The sequence below is a fragment of the Vespula pensylvanica genome, chromosome 7 (assembly GCF_014466175.1).
Source record: "Vespula pensylvanica isolate Volc-1 chromosome 7, ASM1446617v1, whole genome shotgun sequence".
NCBI classification, from domain to species: Eukaryota; Metazoa; Arthropoda; class Insecta; order Hymenoptera; family Vespidae; genus Vespula; species Vespula pensylvanica.
In genome coordinates, this window is record NC_057691.1 from 143,912 (window position 1) to 159,280 (window position 15,369).

A 15,369-nucleotide genomic window follows, 5' to 3' on the forward strand; every position below is an offset into this window, starting at 1 on the left:
TCTCAAGGGGGGATGAATTTAGGCAAAAACTTGTAACAGGTATTTATATATACGTGTGTTTGTGTGTGTGTGTATATATATATACATACGTATATTGACTTCGATTGCACACTAATCGTAATAAGGACACAAACGAATTGATCGATGTTTCTCGTCTAAAAACGTTTTAATATCTAAAACCATCGATAGGTTGGTTATGTTATACTATCTTCTCGCGTTCTATTTTTCTCTTGATTAATTCTACGTGTCAATATAGAAGATACTTTGAAGAGGAATAATTAAAGCAGAGGTCGGCAACAAGAGGCTCATGGGATCTAGCTGTGAATAGTTTTTAAAATAGTTTTAAAAGATAGTTGCGTATATATATAAGACTAATCAACGTGCTTTTTAAAAAATCTATGAAATTTAATGCTAAAATCTTTAACTTCTATTTATTATCATTAAATTAATATTATTAATTAATTGTTATTATTAATGTAATTAAATATCGAATGGACGTATTGTTTTTTATTTATTAAATTTTAATCTAAACAATATATATACCGCTACCGGTTGTTAAGAAAAAAGAAATATAGAAAGTAAAGTGTTCTATGTCATAAATTAACTATTTAGGATGCACTTTTTAATGAATAAGTTGCCGACCTTTGGATTAAAGAGTAACGAAATTGATCGGAAAGACTTTATCGAATTTCTATAATTCGCATATCATCTAGTGCTATTTCACCAAAATTAGAAATCTTAAGTGGCGTCATTTTTTCAAACTACTATATCATCAGAACCGATGTATGTTCGTTGTGATTGAACGATCTTCTTTCTTTTCATTTTCTCTTCTTTTGCTGTATGTATTATAATTACTACGAATACTATTTACTATCGCTACAACTATTAACGATAATGATAATGATCGTAATAATTATTTCGAATTGACTTTCTAAATGCTTACCGATTTCCATACAAATCGATTGATAAACGATCGAGAGGAATTGTCTGCACATTTATACGTATGTGTGTGTATATATATATATATAACGATTTGTTTGAGTGTATATATATATATATATATATTTGTGTATACGTATATATACAGAAAAAAGGTCTGAATAGGATTGACTTAAAAGCTTAATAAATTTTTTTAAATTTTTCCTCTTCGTTGATACCGCGTAACGACGATTGCGAAACGATTGGCTCTCGATGAGCTTTCCTTTCTTCGTTCTTTCTTTTTTATTTTTTTTCTCTTCTCACAATTCGCGATTCGTTGATTTATACGCTCTACGAAACACATCGAGAGACTGACTGGTCCGCGTATAATATTTTAAATATCTAACAAATGAGCGCCTTGACTTCCGAGCGGCGCTTTCCTAAAACATCGGAAGCAATGCGGTGAGACGTTCGTCCGATTTTTCAGAAATTTCAAGTTTTTTCGCTTGTACCTTTTTCTTTTTCCTTATTGAAATTTCACTATGTTGAACTAGGAAGGAAGATTCTCTCGACGAGGACGCGGAGGAAGGCTTAATGTTTTGCTTGAGATCGAAGAGAAAAGAGACAAAGAGAAAGAGAGAGAGAGAGAGAGGGTTGTAAATAGATTGCTTTTGAAAATCTAATTGACACGGATTGATGCACTTCTTTTCTTTTCTTTTCCGGCACGATCGAACGTCTCCACGCAGATACGTACATATATATGTATATATATATATATATATATATATATATATATATATATGTATATATGTATATATATATATATATGTATATATGTATATATATATGTATATATATATATGTATATGTATAACGTTTGTTATAATATACACTCGCCTAAAACACTAACAATAACGAATAAAAGTGGAGAACAAACACGTCGAATGTTTATAGTAATAATGGTGTTAATAATTATAAGAAGAAGAATAAGAATATAATAATAATCATAATAATTAATATAGTCATACGGTCTAAGTCCTTTCTTTTCCGCAAGACTTTAATTTTATGCGCTATGTGTATGTGTATGAGTGTATATGCGCGCGCGCGCGCGCGCGTGTGTGGGTATATTATAAATTCTAAAACGTCTGCGCGATCCTTGCGATCACTTAGATCGCACGGGTTACCCGATTATTCTTCTTTTTTTTTTTCATTTTCATTTTTGTTTCTCATTTTTTCTTACTTATATCTCTTTCAAGAGTTCAAAATCTTTCGCTTGAAAGTAATCGAATTCTTTTTTTTTTTATTTTTTCACAACAATTGCATACAGGGTCGCATGTCCGTAGGGTCGAACGAATCGATCGTATTATGATAATAATATTATTATCACAAAACTCTAAAAAGTATTTCGTTGATAAATTACTTTCCCGTTTTTCTTATTTCTTTTTATCTTTTTTCTTAAATAATAACATTACCAAGCGACGGAGGCGGAATGTGTCGGAGTTCCTGTTCTTTAATAATTCATGTAAATTTGCATACTTTAATCCTTTTTGGCTCGGTTTATTATTATTATTATTTTTTAAAGACGCATTTACTTTCTTTCGAAAAGGACTCTGCCACCCTGCGCGTTGAGATCGAAAGATCAAAGGATCCCGAAAACGAAGCCATATCGATTATTTCCGCACGAGATTCCAAATTTCTTTTTTTTTCTTTTTTTAATTTCTTCTTTTTAATTTTTCTCTATAATTCAACTTCGAAATATAATAACAACTTTCGAAATCGAGAACACATCGAGTCCGTCCGAATTTGGTATCTCAAGGAACGCGCAGGTATTTTTACTCTTCTTTTCTTTCTTAATTTATTATTCTCTCTTTTCTTTTTTTCTCCTTTTAGGAGACTTGTAGATACTTTCATCGGATAAGGCTGCGTTAATTATTGTCTTTTTTTAATCGTTTATACGCCCCACCGCGCTCGTACTTCCCCTTTTTTTTCCTTCCATCGCGATCGTCGAAATATATTTACTCTAAATGATTTTTTTATTTGTTTGCTTTTTTTTTTAATTTTTTACTACCTTTCAATGGCAATTCCATAAAGTACCTTCGAGCAGAAAAGATTTGACGACAGTTCGATCTGTTCGGTCAAAATTATTCTATTAAATCCAAAGAAAAAAAAACCAAGAAAAGAACAGCAGAATAAAGTAAAAAATGATGACAAATTATAATGATTTATATCACGTGCTCGCATTAACAAGGTATTTCCTTTGATCTCGCGAATCTTAGCCTTTCATTGTTGAATGTTAGATACAGGGTGTCTTAAGTTTTTCAGAACAACGGACGGACGAGCGATTAATGAAACAAATCTGAACTAGATTTATTAACGAGATTAAGACTTCATCGATGTTAACTCGATGAAATTAGGGAAACCGAACGATAATGCGAATAAATGGCGAACACAGGAACGCGACAAAACACTCGCATCCGTCGTCTCGTGAGACGATTAAAATCGTCAAAGGAAGAGATATTTGTCGAAACACGAAGAAACCCGTTTTCTCGGAATACGATTTGAAAATCATTATCTTTTTTGACGATGCGTTCCTTTCGATGAAAACGTGATTATGATAAGTATAATATAACAATAATTATAACTATTATAGAATCTGACAATAAGAGTATAATAACGTATTCTTACGAGTATCTAAGAGAGTTCTATATGGCTGACACGAGGATCCTTAAATAAATAAATTAATACATATTAATTACATAATACGTGTACATTATCGTACGTACACGAATCAATCAATCGTTTCGAGAAGGATTTCTTTCTTTTCAAGTGCCAGTATAGATTCTTTATGGCATTGTCGTTGTGCTCGTTAGGAAAAAACGAAGCAAATCGTACGATCGATTCGTCGCCCGACCACCTGCCGTTGCTTTTCTATGCTCGTCGAATAACAAGTGCGTCTTAATACTGATAATTGTATTGTCTTCTCGGTTCAACCCGACGCCAAAAAAAGCGACGAGGAAGATTCGAGTGATTATTGGCTTTAGGCCTTTATTCGATGTCGTCGAATTCAGATTTATTATTCAAATGGAAGCTATCGGCTGTATGATGATCGCTCGACTACAAAATTTATCTCGAGAAGATCGTTCTCGATCGATCGATCGATCGTTGGAAGAATTTTCCCGATTCTGAAGGGAACTATACGAGTCACGAGCTGTACAAACGACTAGTGTCAGCAATATACTATTCGAGATATTTTTATAATATATAACGTATGTAGCACCAAAAAAAACTCGCTATCCTTCGTGCAGGGCTCGGTAATATTACAGCGTGTCTTCGTCTTCTACTACTTTCATGCTTTCGTACTATCTTGAACGTTTAGTTGAAAAAAAAGTAGATATAAACGACGTTACTGATTAATTCTGTTGCTCCTCTATCTTTTCTTTTTGACGTCGTTGCCCTTTCTTTTCTTTTCTCTTTTTTTCTATTTCTTTTTTGTTTTGTTTTAATATTCCTTTTTTCTTGCTCTTCCCTTCGACAAATTAGCTTTGCCCTTGCCTGAAAAATTAATCGGTCGCAAGCGGCTATTTCGAAGGATTATCACGCATCAATTCCAGGGCAAGGTTCAATGGTGCGTCTCCTTCCACTTCATGGCTATATTTGTTCTTTCTCTCTTCCTTTTTTTCCTAAAATATATCAACATGAGTTTTGGATGGTCTTTTTTATAATAAATTTTTATCAACGACGGACTTACATTTAAAAGAAGCTCGGGCATACTGGTGGATTCATCTCTCCGAAGACATTGAGCTCGTAGAGTGACGCGAAGATGATGAATATTAAGTACCATGCCATCAATACCACACCATATCGTCGATCCAACTTCCATCCGTTCATATGTGTTGCAACTACCAAGAATATTACCGTTGAGAGTAACGAGACAGTTGAATATGTTAGGCCTGTGAAAAAGAAAGAAAGAATATAATTAGAAACGATTCATTAATAAGTTGGATATGAGAGATTTGTTTAAACCGGTTAGTACCTCTGCTAGTAACATTGACGTGAGAACCCGGTTGTATCATCGCTGTTTGTATGAACCACGGTAAACCCAAACATACAAGAATATCGAAGACATTACTACCAACGGCATTGCTCACAGCCATGTCACCAAGGCCTTCTTTTATCACAGCTAAAGAAGAAAGAGCGTCTGGTACGCTAACTCCAGCTGCGACGAAGGTTAGACCCATCACTGTGTCAGGAATACCAAGTGTACTACCTGTAAGTAAATCATTTTTGTTCGTTCTCTGTCGGCTAAAAATAAAATCAAAGATCGATCGAAAATGACATTACCTATAATAGTGATCATCCAGACCATGATGTAGCTATAGAAACTTATCCACACCATGGACACGCAAAATGTGAAAGGATACCAACTTCGAAACCTTTCTTGCCTACAGTCTGGCATAGTGGCTCGACACATAAAGTGAATAGGATACACGAGACCCCATGTGAAAAGATTCCATTTACTTCCATCTGTAGGCATTACGAGTGGCGATACCTCGTTTGGATCAGGTTCTTTTGCTTTGTAATATTGGGGTGCTGGTTTCGGAGCTGGTGGTTGTTCACCGGTTTCTTGAACACCATTTCCTGGAAAGTGACATATCATTAAAAAAAAAAAAAAATATTTTTAGATTTTTAAAAAGTATTTAGCATAAAGATTTAGCATAAAGATAGATATTTCACCTTCCTGAGTTTTTATTTGCGCAGCTTGTTCGGTAACAGGTGAATTAGGCCCCGTGTAAGATAATCGATCTTCTTGCAAGGATCTATAACTAACCAAAGCGCTTTCTTCGGCTGGCTCGTCGTCCTTGGGTAAGAACGGAATATTGTACGACTTCGCCCATCGCTCGAGTCTTTCGTTAAACGAGAGAGCTATGCAATATACCGCATACATGACCAACATGAAGAGTGACTCCATCCTAAAGTAAAAAAACAAGTGCATTCAAGAAGTATGAAAAGTTATGTAATCGTGTATAAAGCACGTACGGTAATAGAATACGTTCGCGGCTAATGAAGAGAAAAAATATTTACCAGGATATGGTTTCATTGTAGATCGTACCAAGCATAACGAGAATAGAAACAGCATAGAAGAAACAATCTCGTACAAGAGGCCACCAGTTCAATTTGGAAACGGTCGTTGTACAAAGACCGCATACCGATATAACGAACATTATATTGAAAACGGCGCTACCGATGACTCCACTGACCTAAAACAATAAGGTATTGCATATTAATTAATGCAAATGTAAGGTATACCTAGATATGATAGAGGTGAGTTAAGTTCGATTTATGTGGTTCTTGCGTTCTAGCTCGCTTTCAATAAGTACATTTTATATGTACGTTGAGAAACGATGAACAAGTTGAGTCAACCGTGAAAACCGATACATTGCATGGTCAGCGAACTATAAGGGATTCTAAATGTATGTCAGGTAATCGCACTTACTCCAATGTCATCCTTAGCGAAAAAAACGCCAATGACGACTGTAGCCAATTCTGGTGCTGAAGATCCAGCAGCCATGAAAGTTGCTCCTGCTACATCTGGCGATAACCTTAACTCTGAAAGAAGTCCAAACTTTTTTCTCGAGCTACGTGGCACCGTGGTAAAATCATTGAAAGTATCGACCGGTGTAATATAAAAGATTCATCATTCCTTTGTGAATAAAGTTCGCAAGTTCATATATATATACACTTACACACGCACATACACACATACCTTCGCAAATTCTGTCAAGGCTAGAAACGAAATAATCATCACAGACAATTGCCAAGCCTAGAAACGTGTAGACGGCAACGAGAACGTGTATGATAAGTCCGCCATGTTTTCTTGCTTCAGGGCCCATCAAAGGACGTGGGAACTGTTCGATAGCAGGTGGTGAACAATTTTCTCTTCTTGGTCTCCATGTAGGATGAACGTATTCAGCAGTTGTTGTTCGTATCGTGGGAATAGTCTATAAAATGATCGTCGATTAATGATCATGATAGTTAACAATGTCGATTATCAGAGAAATCAGGAGTAACGAATATTCGACTTTCCCGATAAATTTAGAAGATTCGAAACTCACAGCGGTAGTGATTGGAATTGTTTTGGTCGCAGCTGCAGCTGCACCCGCTGCTGCACTCGCTGCTGCACCTGCTGCTGCACCAACGGCCGCCTTGGCTTCTTTTTCTGTTTCCTTTTCTTTAGATTCTTCCTTCGTTTGTTCACGAATCCTCGACTTCGCATTCGTTTTTTCATTATTTTTCTCGCTCTTGTTTCTCTCCTTTGCAGGATTCTTCGATTCCTTCGTATTTCTCGATGGATGTTCACCAGTAATTGACACTGGTACCGAAGTTTGCATCATCGTGGACGTTAATTCGAATTCGGTCGATGTTGGATAGTAAGAAGATACGGTCGATTCCAACGTCGAACTTTCCTCGTACTCTGTTGAGGACGAGTAGGAGGGTGAGTATGTGATTGGTAACTTCGAGGAGCCCACAAATTGCACGAGAACATAGACGAGAAACAGTGCCAATCGCAAGGGCCATTTTCTTCGGTGTATCGAGGCACGACCGTGCCGATATCTCATTCTCTGAAAATTAGAAGCAAAGTCAATAAATATTCACTCTTTATGAGAGCTTTTAACGATTTTTTTTTTTGATAATTTACTTTTTTCTTTTAATTAAACTAATTAAATAAAATATCGAAGACCAGGAAGAATTTGTTATTCTTTAAAAAAAAAAAGGAAAAAAGAAAGAGATATCTTTCTTCGGTACCATTTCATATTTTCTTCAAATATTTTGTCGGATTTTACGTTACATTTTAATGAATCATCGATTAAAATTATTCTCTTACGATTGTTCTTATTTCTGTGTGAAATTATCGAATCGTGTCAATACTTTTTCTAACCGCTGTATATACAACGTCACAACCACGTGTAGGTGTATAAAAGACGTGTACGTGATACGCACGTATCTTTGATTATTTGAGGGTAGATTCCTATTTTATCTCTTTCGCAATTACCTTTTTCTATTTGGCTTACGTATATCCTATTTTCAAGTTGCCTTAAGAGAGAGAGAGAGAGAGAGAGAGAGAGAGAGGAGAGAGAAAATAATCCTATTTCTTTTATAGAAAACCAAGATGATGCGTAGGACGATATTGAACGATCTATATTAGACGAGAGTTACGATGAAAAGGCAACATTTTTGTCTTTCCCTTTTTCTCGATCAATTTATCCTTTCTATGTAACGTTATATGTTCTCGCTATAAACCCTACCTGATATTCAGTCGTTGAAAATTCATTTTCGTTTATTTCCACGTACTGATTTTCCTAATATTTTTCGTTTAACATCAATGAAACGTTCTACGTCAACAAAAGATAACGAAACTTACTATATGTAGATATATAGGAAGGAGAATTGATTTTAACAATCCGAAGATAAATAATCCGTAAGAATTAACCAATTAATGATTCAATATTAATTAATTTTTGGCATACATATTCTCATGACTTTTTATTACTTTCATTATTTGTTTTAGAATGAATTACACTTAACACACGTACAATCGACAAATATTCATCTGTAATAATGTGCAATGTTATTAAATGTAATGCTGTCGAGGCAGATCGATGATGCGTCGGCGTCGCATGCGTAAACTGCGCCTAAGAGACGAAATTCATGATGTAAACATATTGTAAGCAGTTCTTCTTTCGGGATTATTTTTCTAATTGGCATACTGGGTCAGTGTAAAATTTTAATAATACTTTCGATCGTTTCAATTTTCTTTTTTCCTTTTTCCTTCGTACTTATTTCTTTCTACATTTTCTTCTTGATTATTAAATTTTTATTATTCTCAACTTTTTTTTTTAACGTCTAAAGAAGTAAAGACATATATATATATATATATATATATATATATATATATACACAGGTGCACGTGTTTTCATGTAAATATATAATTAAGATAAAAGTATAAAAAGTCATACAATAGTCGATATCAATGAAAGCTATAACTAGTGCCGCACGTAAGACGTATCTTTGTGAATGGAAAACGTAAAGATCGAATGCTATGACGTACGTTGTCGGAAGTAATTCGTTCGATGATGTAAACACAAAGTGCTATAATATAAACTATTTGTCTTACTAGAAATAATTAAGTAATTAAATAATTAAAACGAACGCATTTAAAATTCAAATTGAAAAACAAAATAATGAATTGCATCTTATTCTTTTGTTAATGATAAAACAAGAAACATTTTTTGCTATATCCTAAATGAAATTTTAGCGATAAACAATTTACAAACGATGCGTTTGCTTAAAAACATAATTTTGAAACGATATATGTGTACGACAAAAGAAGAGAGAGAGAGAGAGAGAGAGAGAGAGAGAGAGAGAGAGAGAGAGAGAGAGAGAGAGAGAGAGAGAGAGAGAGAGAGAGAGACGGAACAAGCGCGGGCGCGCGCGCGCACGGTCGTCCGAAAAGGGTTTGAATCAATAATAAAAACAGATAAAATAAATTCTCACAGGGAAATGTTTCATCGCGAGTGATAGAAAATTCATACGAACGTTCATGTACTACTAACTTACAATAACGACTAATCAATCGATCGATTAACGTTTATGTTCTCGTTGATAATCACGTGGTATATAGACTGACCAATCGGGAGTCGGGAATCATTCATGGGGTTAAAATCAAATCGGTAAACTTCCTCCTGATCGATCGTACTCGCGCGCAAGCGAACACGATGATGGTTATTAATATCGAAGAATATCGAGAAGTCGATATATCTTTAGAAATCATCTTTCATCAAGTACCTCGGATGTTTCTTTTAATAAAACTACGAACACATTAAAAAACGAAAAGGAGATATATAAAAGCGAAGTACTCGGCGAGTTTTCCTTCTTTTTAGTCTCTTCTTTTTTATATCACAGTCAGGGTGAGAAAGAGAATGAGAGTGAAAAAGACGGATAGATTATAAAGAGAACGGAGGAAAGAGAAAGAGAGAAAGAGAGGAAGAGAAAGAGATAGAGAGAGAGAGAGAGAGAGAAGAGGAGGAACGTGGTGGTCCGTCGCCCAAGTGGCTCGCTAGTGAAAGTGACCCATATTCGTCGTTTCTTCGGCGGATCGTTAAGCGCAACGCGTTCACCCTTTTCTCTGATTTTAAACGATATATTTCTTTGTCAATCCCGAGAAAATATTTAAAATTAAGACAAAAGAACAGTGAGAGAGAAAGAGATAGAGAGAGAACGCGAGAGAGCGAGAAAGAGAGAGAGAGAGAGAGAGAGAGAGGGAGAGAGAGAGACAGAGAGAGAGAGAGAGAAGAAAAAGAAAAAGAAAGAAAAGAATTATTATAAGAAACGAATGTGATAGCTTACCTCGTTTTCGTTTGCGATGTCACACATGTTGTCAATCGTCTATGTTAGAGAACGTCGTAGTTGTCGTCCTCCTCTCGGTCCTCGTCGTCCTCGTCGATATCGCGATATTCGTTGGTATCGCGAGACGATCGCACACCGCCAGCTCGCACACGGCCGGCCGCGTGAGGGCGAGGGCGAGGGCAAGAGGGAGAGGAGGCCGGTTGGGAAACGAGAATCAGGGGTGGGTTCCTCCTCGAGCGAACTCTACCGTGTCACTCTCGAGTGGATACGACAGAGAATTCTTGTAGGAGGTGGAGGAGGAGGAGGAGGAGGGGGATTAGAAGAGAGAGGAGGGAGGAGAGGGAGAAGGTAAGAGAACAGCAAAGAGAAGGGAAAAGGGATGTGGATAAGGCTATCGAATCTTACCCGTCGTAACGCTCGTTGATATTTTTAGGAATCGGCCGACGGACCTTAATATCGTAACCCGTTCTGCCAATTCGAATTATCGATTCGTGGATGAAATATAGTACTTTGTGTTACTACTATTACTGCTCGGCTCTTCTCTCTCTCCCTCTCGCCTCTCTCTCTCTCTCTCTCTCTCTCTCTCTCTGTTTTTCTTTCTTTCTTTTTTTCTCTTTGACACCGATTTTAATCGAAGAACTTATACTCTCTCGTTCTTTATTTCCTTCCAAATCCCTTATTATGCGCATTTGCTACGAATCAACTGCATTTGAGAATTTAGCCCCGTCGGAGAGTCGAGACGATTCGCGAGACACCCACGCGGTCATCCTTTCTGTGACGTCATTCGTCCGACGTAACGTAAGAGAACAATCGTTTTTAATCGTTATTTATCAGTCCGTTATCGCATTCTATTTTATCGACGAATATAGTTGCGTTCGCGATTCCATGTATCTAAATAATTTCTAATTCGATGAGACTTTCGTAAAGTCTTCCTTTTTAGAATAGTTTCTTTTTTTTCCTATTCGACCGGTGAAAGAAGTAAAACAACGTTAGGCCGTGCGCAAACGTTCAACTGTTTCTAACCGCGCGCGCTGCTCTACTGCAGGTGGTGGGTGCAACTTCCCCTTCGTTTGATTGCTTCCCCTTCCACAGAGTTAAATGTACGAGGCGCAAAAAATGCAATGCTCTCCCTTGTGACTATGGAGATACATGTATATGTGTGTATATATATGTATATAAAACGTATTGCGCATGCGCGAATCGCTGCACGCATCAGCTATATATGCAATTGGCTGTCATCTTTTTCAACTTTCCACTCATTCACCTTTTGCTGTTCGATTAGATTAATTCGGGTCGTTCGTTTGCCTATATTTTTTTCGAGCTATTATTTTAAAAATACTGTCTTGAAATAATGGATTCTACGTAATCGCGGGAAATTTATCTAATTTGAACGTGGCAACGGATGATGTTCTTTCGATAAGTTATCGTTTATATTAATATTTTCTTTTAGAATCGTTCTTTGGTTATCATCGTCGGAAGTTTATTGTTAATATTTAACGCGATTAAAAGAAATATTTTTAGATTACTTACATCGCGTCCATTGGGCTACGAACTCGCGAAAGCGTTATGAATTTACAATTATCGAAGAGGTTGACGAAACATTTAGAAACGACACGATCGATTGGTTAACTTCATACCGTTTGGTTAAAGCTGCATTCACTATGACGTGGTATTTTTTCGATTTTTACTATATTTCCTGAAATTGAAATCTTGGATTTTGTTTTACTTATTACGATTTTATGTTTATTTTAGCTATTTATGTTCACAATGTATACATCTTTTTAAGGAACGAAGAGCTTAGCGAAATTCGCATAGATTATTATAAATATATCCGGTTCTGTCCATCGACTTCTTCCAGATTGTATATTTTTATTTTATTTAATATTTAGTTACGCTTGTTATCTAGGAGTTTGATGAAATTTTACAGAATATCCACCACTATTTGGATCTTTCTGTAATTCAAAATTATTTGTGGAAAGACCAAATGGCTTCAATACCATATTGCCAAGGTCCTTTAATTTTCCCATCATTTCTGCTTTTAATTTTTCATTTTTTTCATGTATTAAGGGTGGTAACCTCTGAAACAACATAAAATTTATAATAAATCATTTCAATGGTAATCGGAATAGCCAAAGCCCGTAACTTACTCTAACTGCATAATTAGCTTCGGTATGACCAGAATCAAAGGTTAAAATCTTTTTGTAATCTTCTAAAGCTTCATCTAATTTCTCTGTTTCTTCGTATAATTGTGCTCTCCTTACGTAAGCTTTTACATAGCTTGGATTTAATTCAACTGCTTTTGTACAATCCAATATAGCCGATTCTTTCTCAGCCTACAAAGGTAGATGATAAATCAATTTAATATACGTTAAGTAAAATAGAAAAGAAGATGAATAAAGAATCCTAACCAGACATTTTATTTTAGCCGCTGCTCTATTAGAATACAAAATAGCCCGTTCTTTACTGTACATCAAAGGACACGTTTGTAAACCTTGCGTGTATAAGGATATAGCTTTCATATATTCTCCATCTTTAAAGAAAATATTGCCTTCATTTTTAAGTTTTTCTGCTTCATCTTTAAAACTCTGTAAACAATAACACACATTATAATCATTTAAAGTAAAAATAATTATTCCAAAAGAAAAAGAAATAGATCAAAGAGAATGTGACTAACTTCTTTCTCGGCTTCACTGAGGTTCTTTTCCCTTTCTTTAAGAAATTCTTCATCAATCGAGTCTCCAGCAGCCTTCTTACTATCTGCATCGCCATTTTTTTCGTTACTATCCGGATCATCGTTATTAATTACATCTTTCAAAGATTCCTGTGATAAATTATTTTTATTTCTTTCACTCGATTGATATTGAAATTCTTTGGCCATTGAATTTTCATCTTCTTTCATACAGGAATTTTCTAGATCTTTCGTAAGTTCTTCTATGATTTCTTCGTTAGTTTTTACGGTTTCACATTTGTTATCCATATTTATACTTTTTATTTTTTTGGAATACGTTTTTTGTTACAAGGTCAATATCGTTATTACATCTAAAACGCTTGAAATTATCTGTCAAACGAAATAAAGGTTGTTCGTGTTGACGATTTCGTTTGACTCAACATGCTACCGACAGATGATGCACTTTGTCACGTTAAGGCGTAATACTCATGAATATGAGAAATAGAGAATTGACCAGACGCAACGTAGTATCGTCTTTAGTGCCCTCTGTTGGAAATTACTGAAAATGATGTATAAATATAAAACTAACAAAAATGCAAATTACTTGTTTTATACTTAATATTTAAACGTATTCATGATTTAAAAAACTTTAATGGCGGCACGACGGTAGTCTAATACATTATTCTTGTGAAAACTTAAATGTATCGACCGAGACAATGTCGCTACATATAAAAAAATCTTTAATCAATTACCGATCGATTTATAGGAAGAGGGAGCTACGAAGAAAGATAATAAATAAATTGGAAGGATAATTTTTCATAATTCCATTTCTATATATATTCGTAATTATTATATTATCGTAATTGGAGACTTGAATAATGAAAAATATTTATGGTTTGTACTGATATATTTAATTTTTATTCTATAACATATTCTTAATACATAGGCGACTTATAAACGACATAAAATTAAAGAGTAGAGATCTATTTATATATAATCGTATCCCAGTTGTGTATCGGATTCGAATTGGTTTCTATAGTTTTATATATAAGTTTATATATAATCCGTGTCGTGTTCCAAATGTACCGTGTCCTCTAGTTACATTTACTAGCCACCGATATTTTTCTTGTTTTCTACTCTCTCGACAGAGGGGCACGATCACACTATGGATTTATATGAACATTTTGACTTATCTTATTCGTACGTGATAACACTATGCGTCTAATTTTGAATATGTATATATTTATATATTGTATTATCTATTTTAAATACATTTATATATATACATATTTATATATTGTGTTATCTATTTTAGATAGTATTTTAGATAGAGTTAAATATATTTTTACCGCATTTATTTGGAAGTCAGTTTAGTAAGTTCTTTCATCGAAATTATTTATTTTGAAGACGTAATGAAATATTTATTGTTTCTTTTGATTTTAACATCGATTGCAACTAAATTATTTGGATTATCGATTCTACTAGTTGAAACTATATTTTCGACCAGTCATCACATTTGGATCTCAGATTTGGTAAAGGAGTTACTCCGGAAAGGTCATCATGTACATTTCACGAGTATCCATACACTTAAGGTGGATGATAGTTTGGCGCAAAATTATACAAATAAAGTAAGTAAAAATATCATCGATGGTATTATTAAAATGAAAAATACAGATTGATGAAATATTAAATTTTCTAAAAAATGAATTGGTTATTCTAAAGGTGTTGATATTGTTTCATTGAAGAAAAATTCACAAATTTCGATAGTTAAGAAAAAATTAATAAAGAGAATATCGTTGATTGTATATTAATAAAAAATACAAAATTAGTTATTTTATTTTACTTTAAAAATGGATAAATTTAATTATTTTTCATAAAACTATTTTTTAGGGATTTGATGATGTAATGCATGAATTGATAATCGATCATGAGTATGTCCCAACAACATGGCGCACCTATAATTTCTTATACATGATATATTTTACACATAAATTATCGAATTTCATGTGTGAAAAGATCATATCTCATCCAACTACTAAGGATACCATCGAATTGGTAAAAATAAAAAAGTTTGACATTATTGTGCAAGATGTGACTCTGCCGACTTGTTTCTACGGATTATGGGAGGTACAGTTTTTCTTATAAATATCTATAACATTATGTATTTTTAAACTCATATAGATAATCGTAGTTGTATCTACTAACCCTTTGCGGACGAATGGCGGCAAAAAATAATTTTGTTACATTTACCATTATTGATAATAGTTCCATATATTTTTCTATTTCGCAATAATTTATATTTCTGTTATGACATACATTTTATAAACCTTTATTTTTTGGCTTCTTATCTCGTATTGCAATATGCAATATCATTAAAA

General features: G+C 34.4%; 3 protein-coding genes across 6 annotated transcripts in view; 1 reads left to right on the top strand and 2 right to left on the bottom strand.

The window, feature by feature from the left end:
* Window positions 1–2,061: 2,061 nt before the first annotated feature.
* On the bottom strand, window positions 2,062–11,395 carry LOC122630411 (probable sodium/potassium/calcium exchanger CG1090). Its single transcript, XM_043814880.1, has 10 exons — window positions 10,324–11,395; window positions 7,032–7,538; window positions 6,683–6,917; window positions 6,413–6,525; window positions 6,001–6,176; window positions 5,653–5,888; window positions 5,260–5,556; window positions 4,952–5,185; window positions 4,667–4,868; window positions 2,062–4,598 (listed from the first exon to the last, which is right to left on the bottom strand). The coding sequence occupies exons 1-9, from the start codon at window positions 10,348–10,350 to the stop codon at window positions 4,669–4,671; spliced, it is 2,025 nt and encodes a 674-aa protein (XP_043670815.1). The 5' UTR covers window positions 10,351–11,395; the 3' UTR covers window positions 2,062–4,598; window positions 4,667–4,668.
* A 643-nt stretch (window positions 11,396–12,038) lies between these two features.
* LOC122630414 (tetratricopeptide repeat protein 1) lies at window positions 12,039–13,472 on the bottom strand. Its single transcript, XM_043814886.1, has 4 exons — window positions 12,998–13,472; window positions 12,732–12,908; window positions 12,471–12,656; window positions 12,039–12,401 (listed from the first exon to the last, which is right to left on the bottom strand). Exons 1-4 carry the CDS (start codon window positions 13,298–13,300, stop codon window positions 12,222–12,224), a joined length of 846 nt encoding a protein of 281 aa, XP_043670821.1. The 5' UTR covers window positions 13,301–13,472; the 3' UTR covers window positions 12,039–12,221.
* Window positions 13,473–14,305: 833 nt separating this feature from the next.
* LOC122630413 (UDP-glucosyltransferase 2-like) overlaps window positions 14,306–15,369 on the top strand; it is a 4,023-nt gene continuing 2,959 nt past the window's right edge. For 3 of the 4 annotated variants that reach the window (XM_043814884.1, XM_043814883.1, XM_043814882.1), the window contains exons 1-2: window positions 14,371–14,619; window positions 14,882–15,118. In XM_043814884.1, coding sequence (XP_043670819.1) covers window positions 14,404–14,619; window positions 14,882–15,118 — 453 coding nt within the window. In that variant the 5' untranslated portion in view covers window positions 14,371–14,403. The other variant, XM_043814885.1, reaches the window with a different exon arrangement.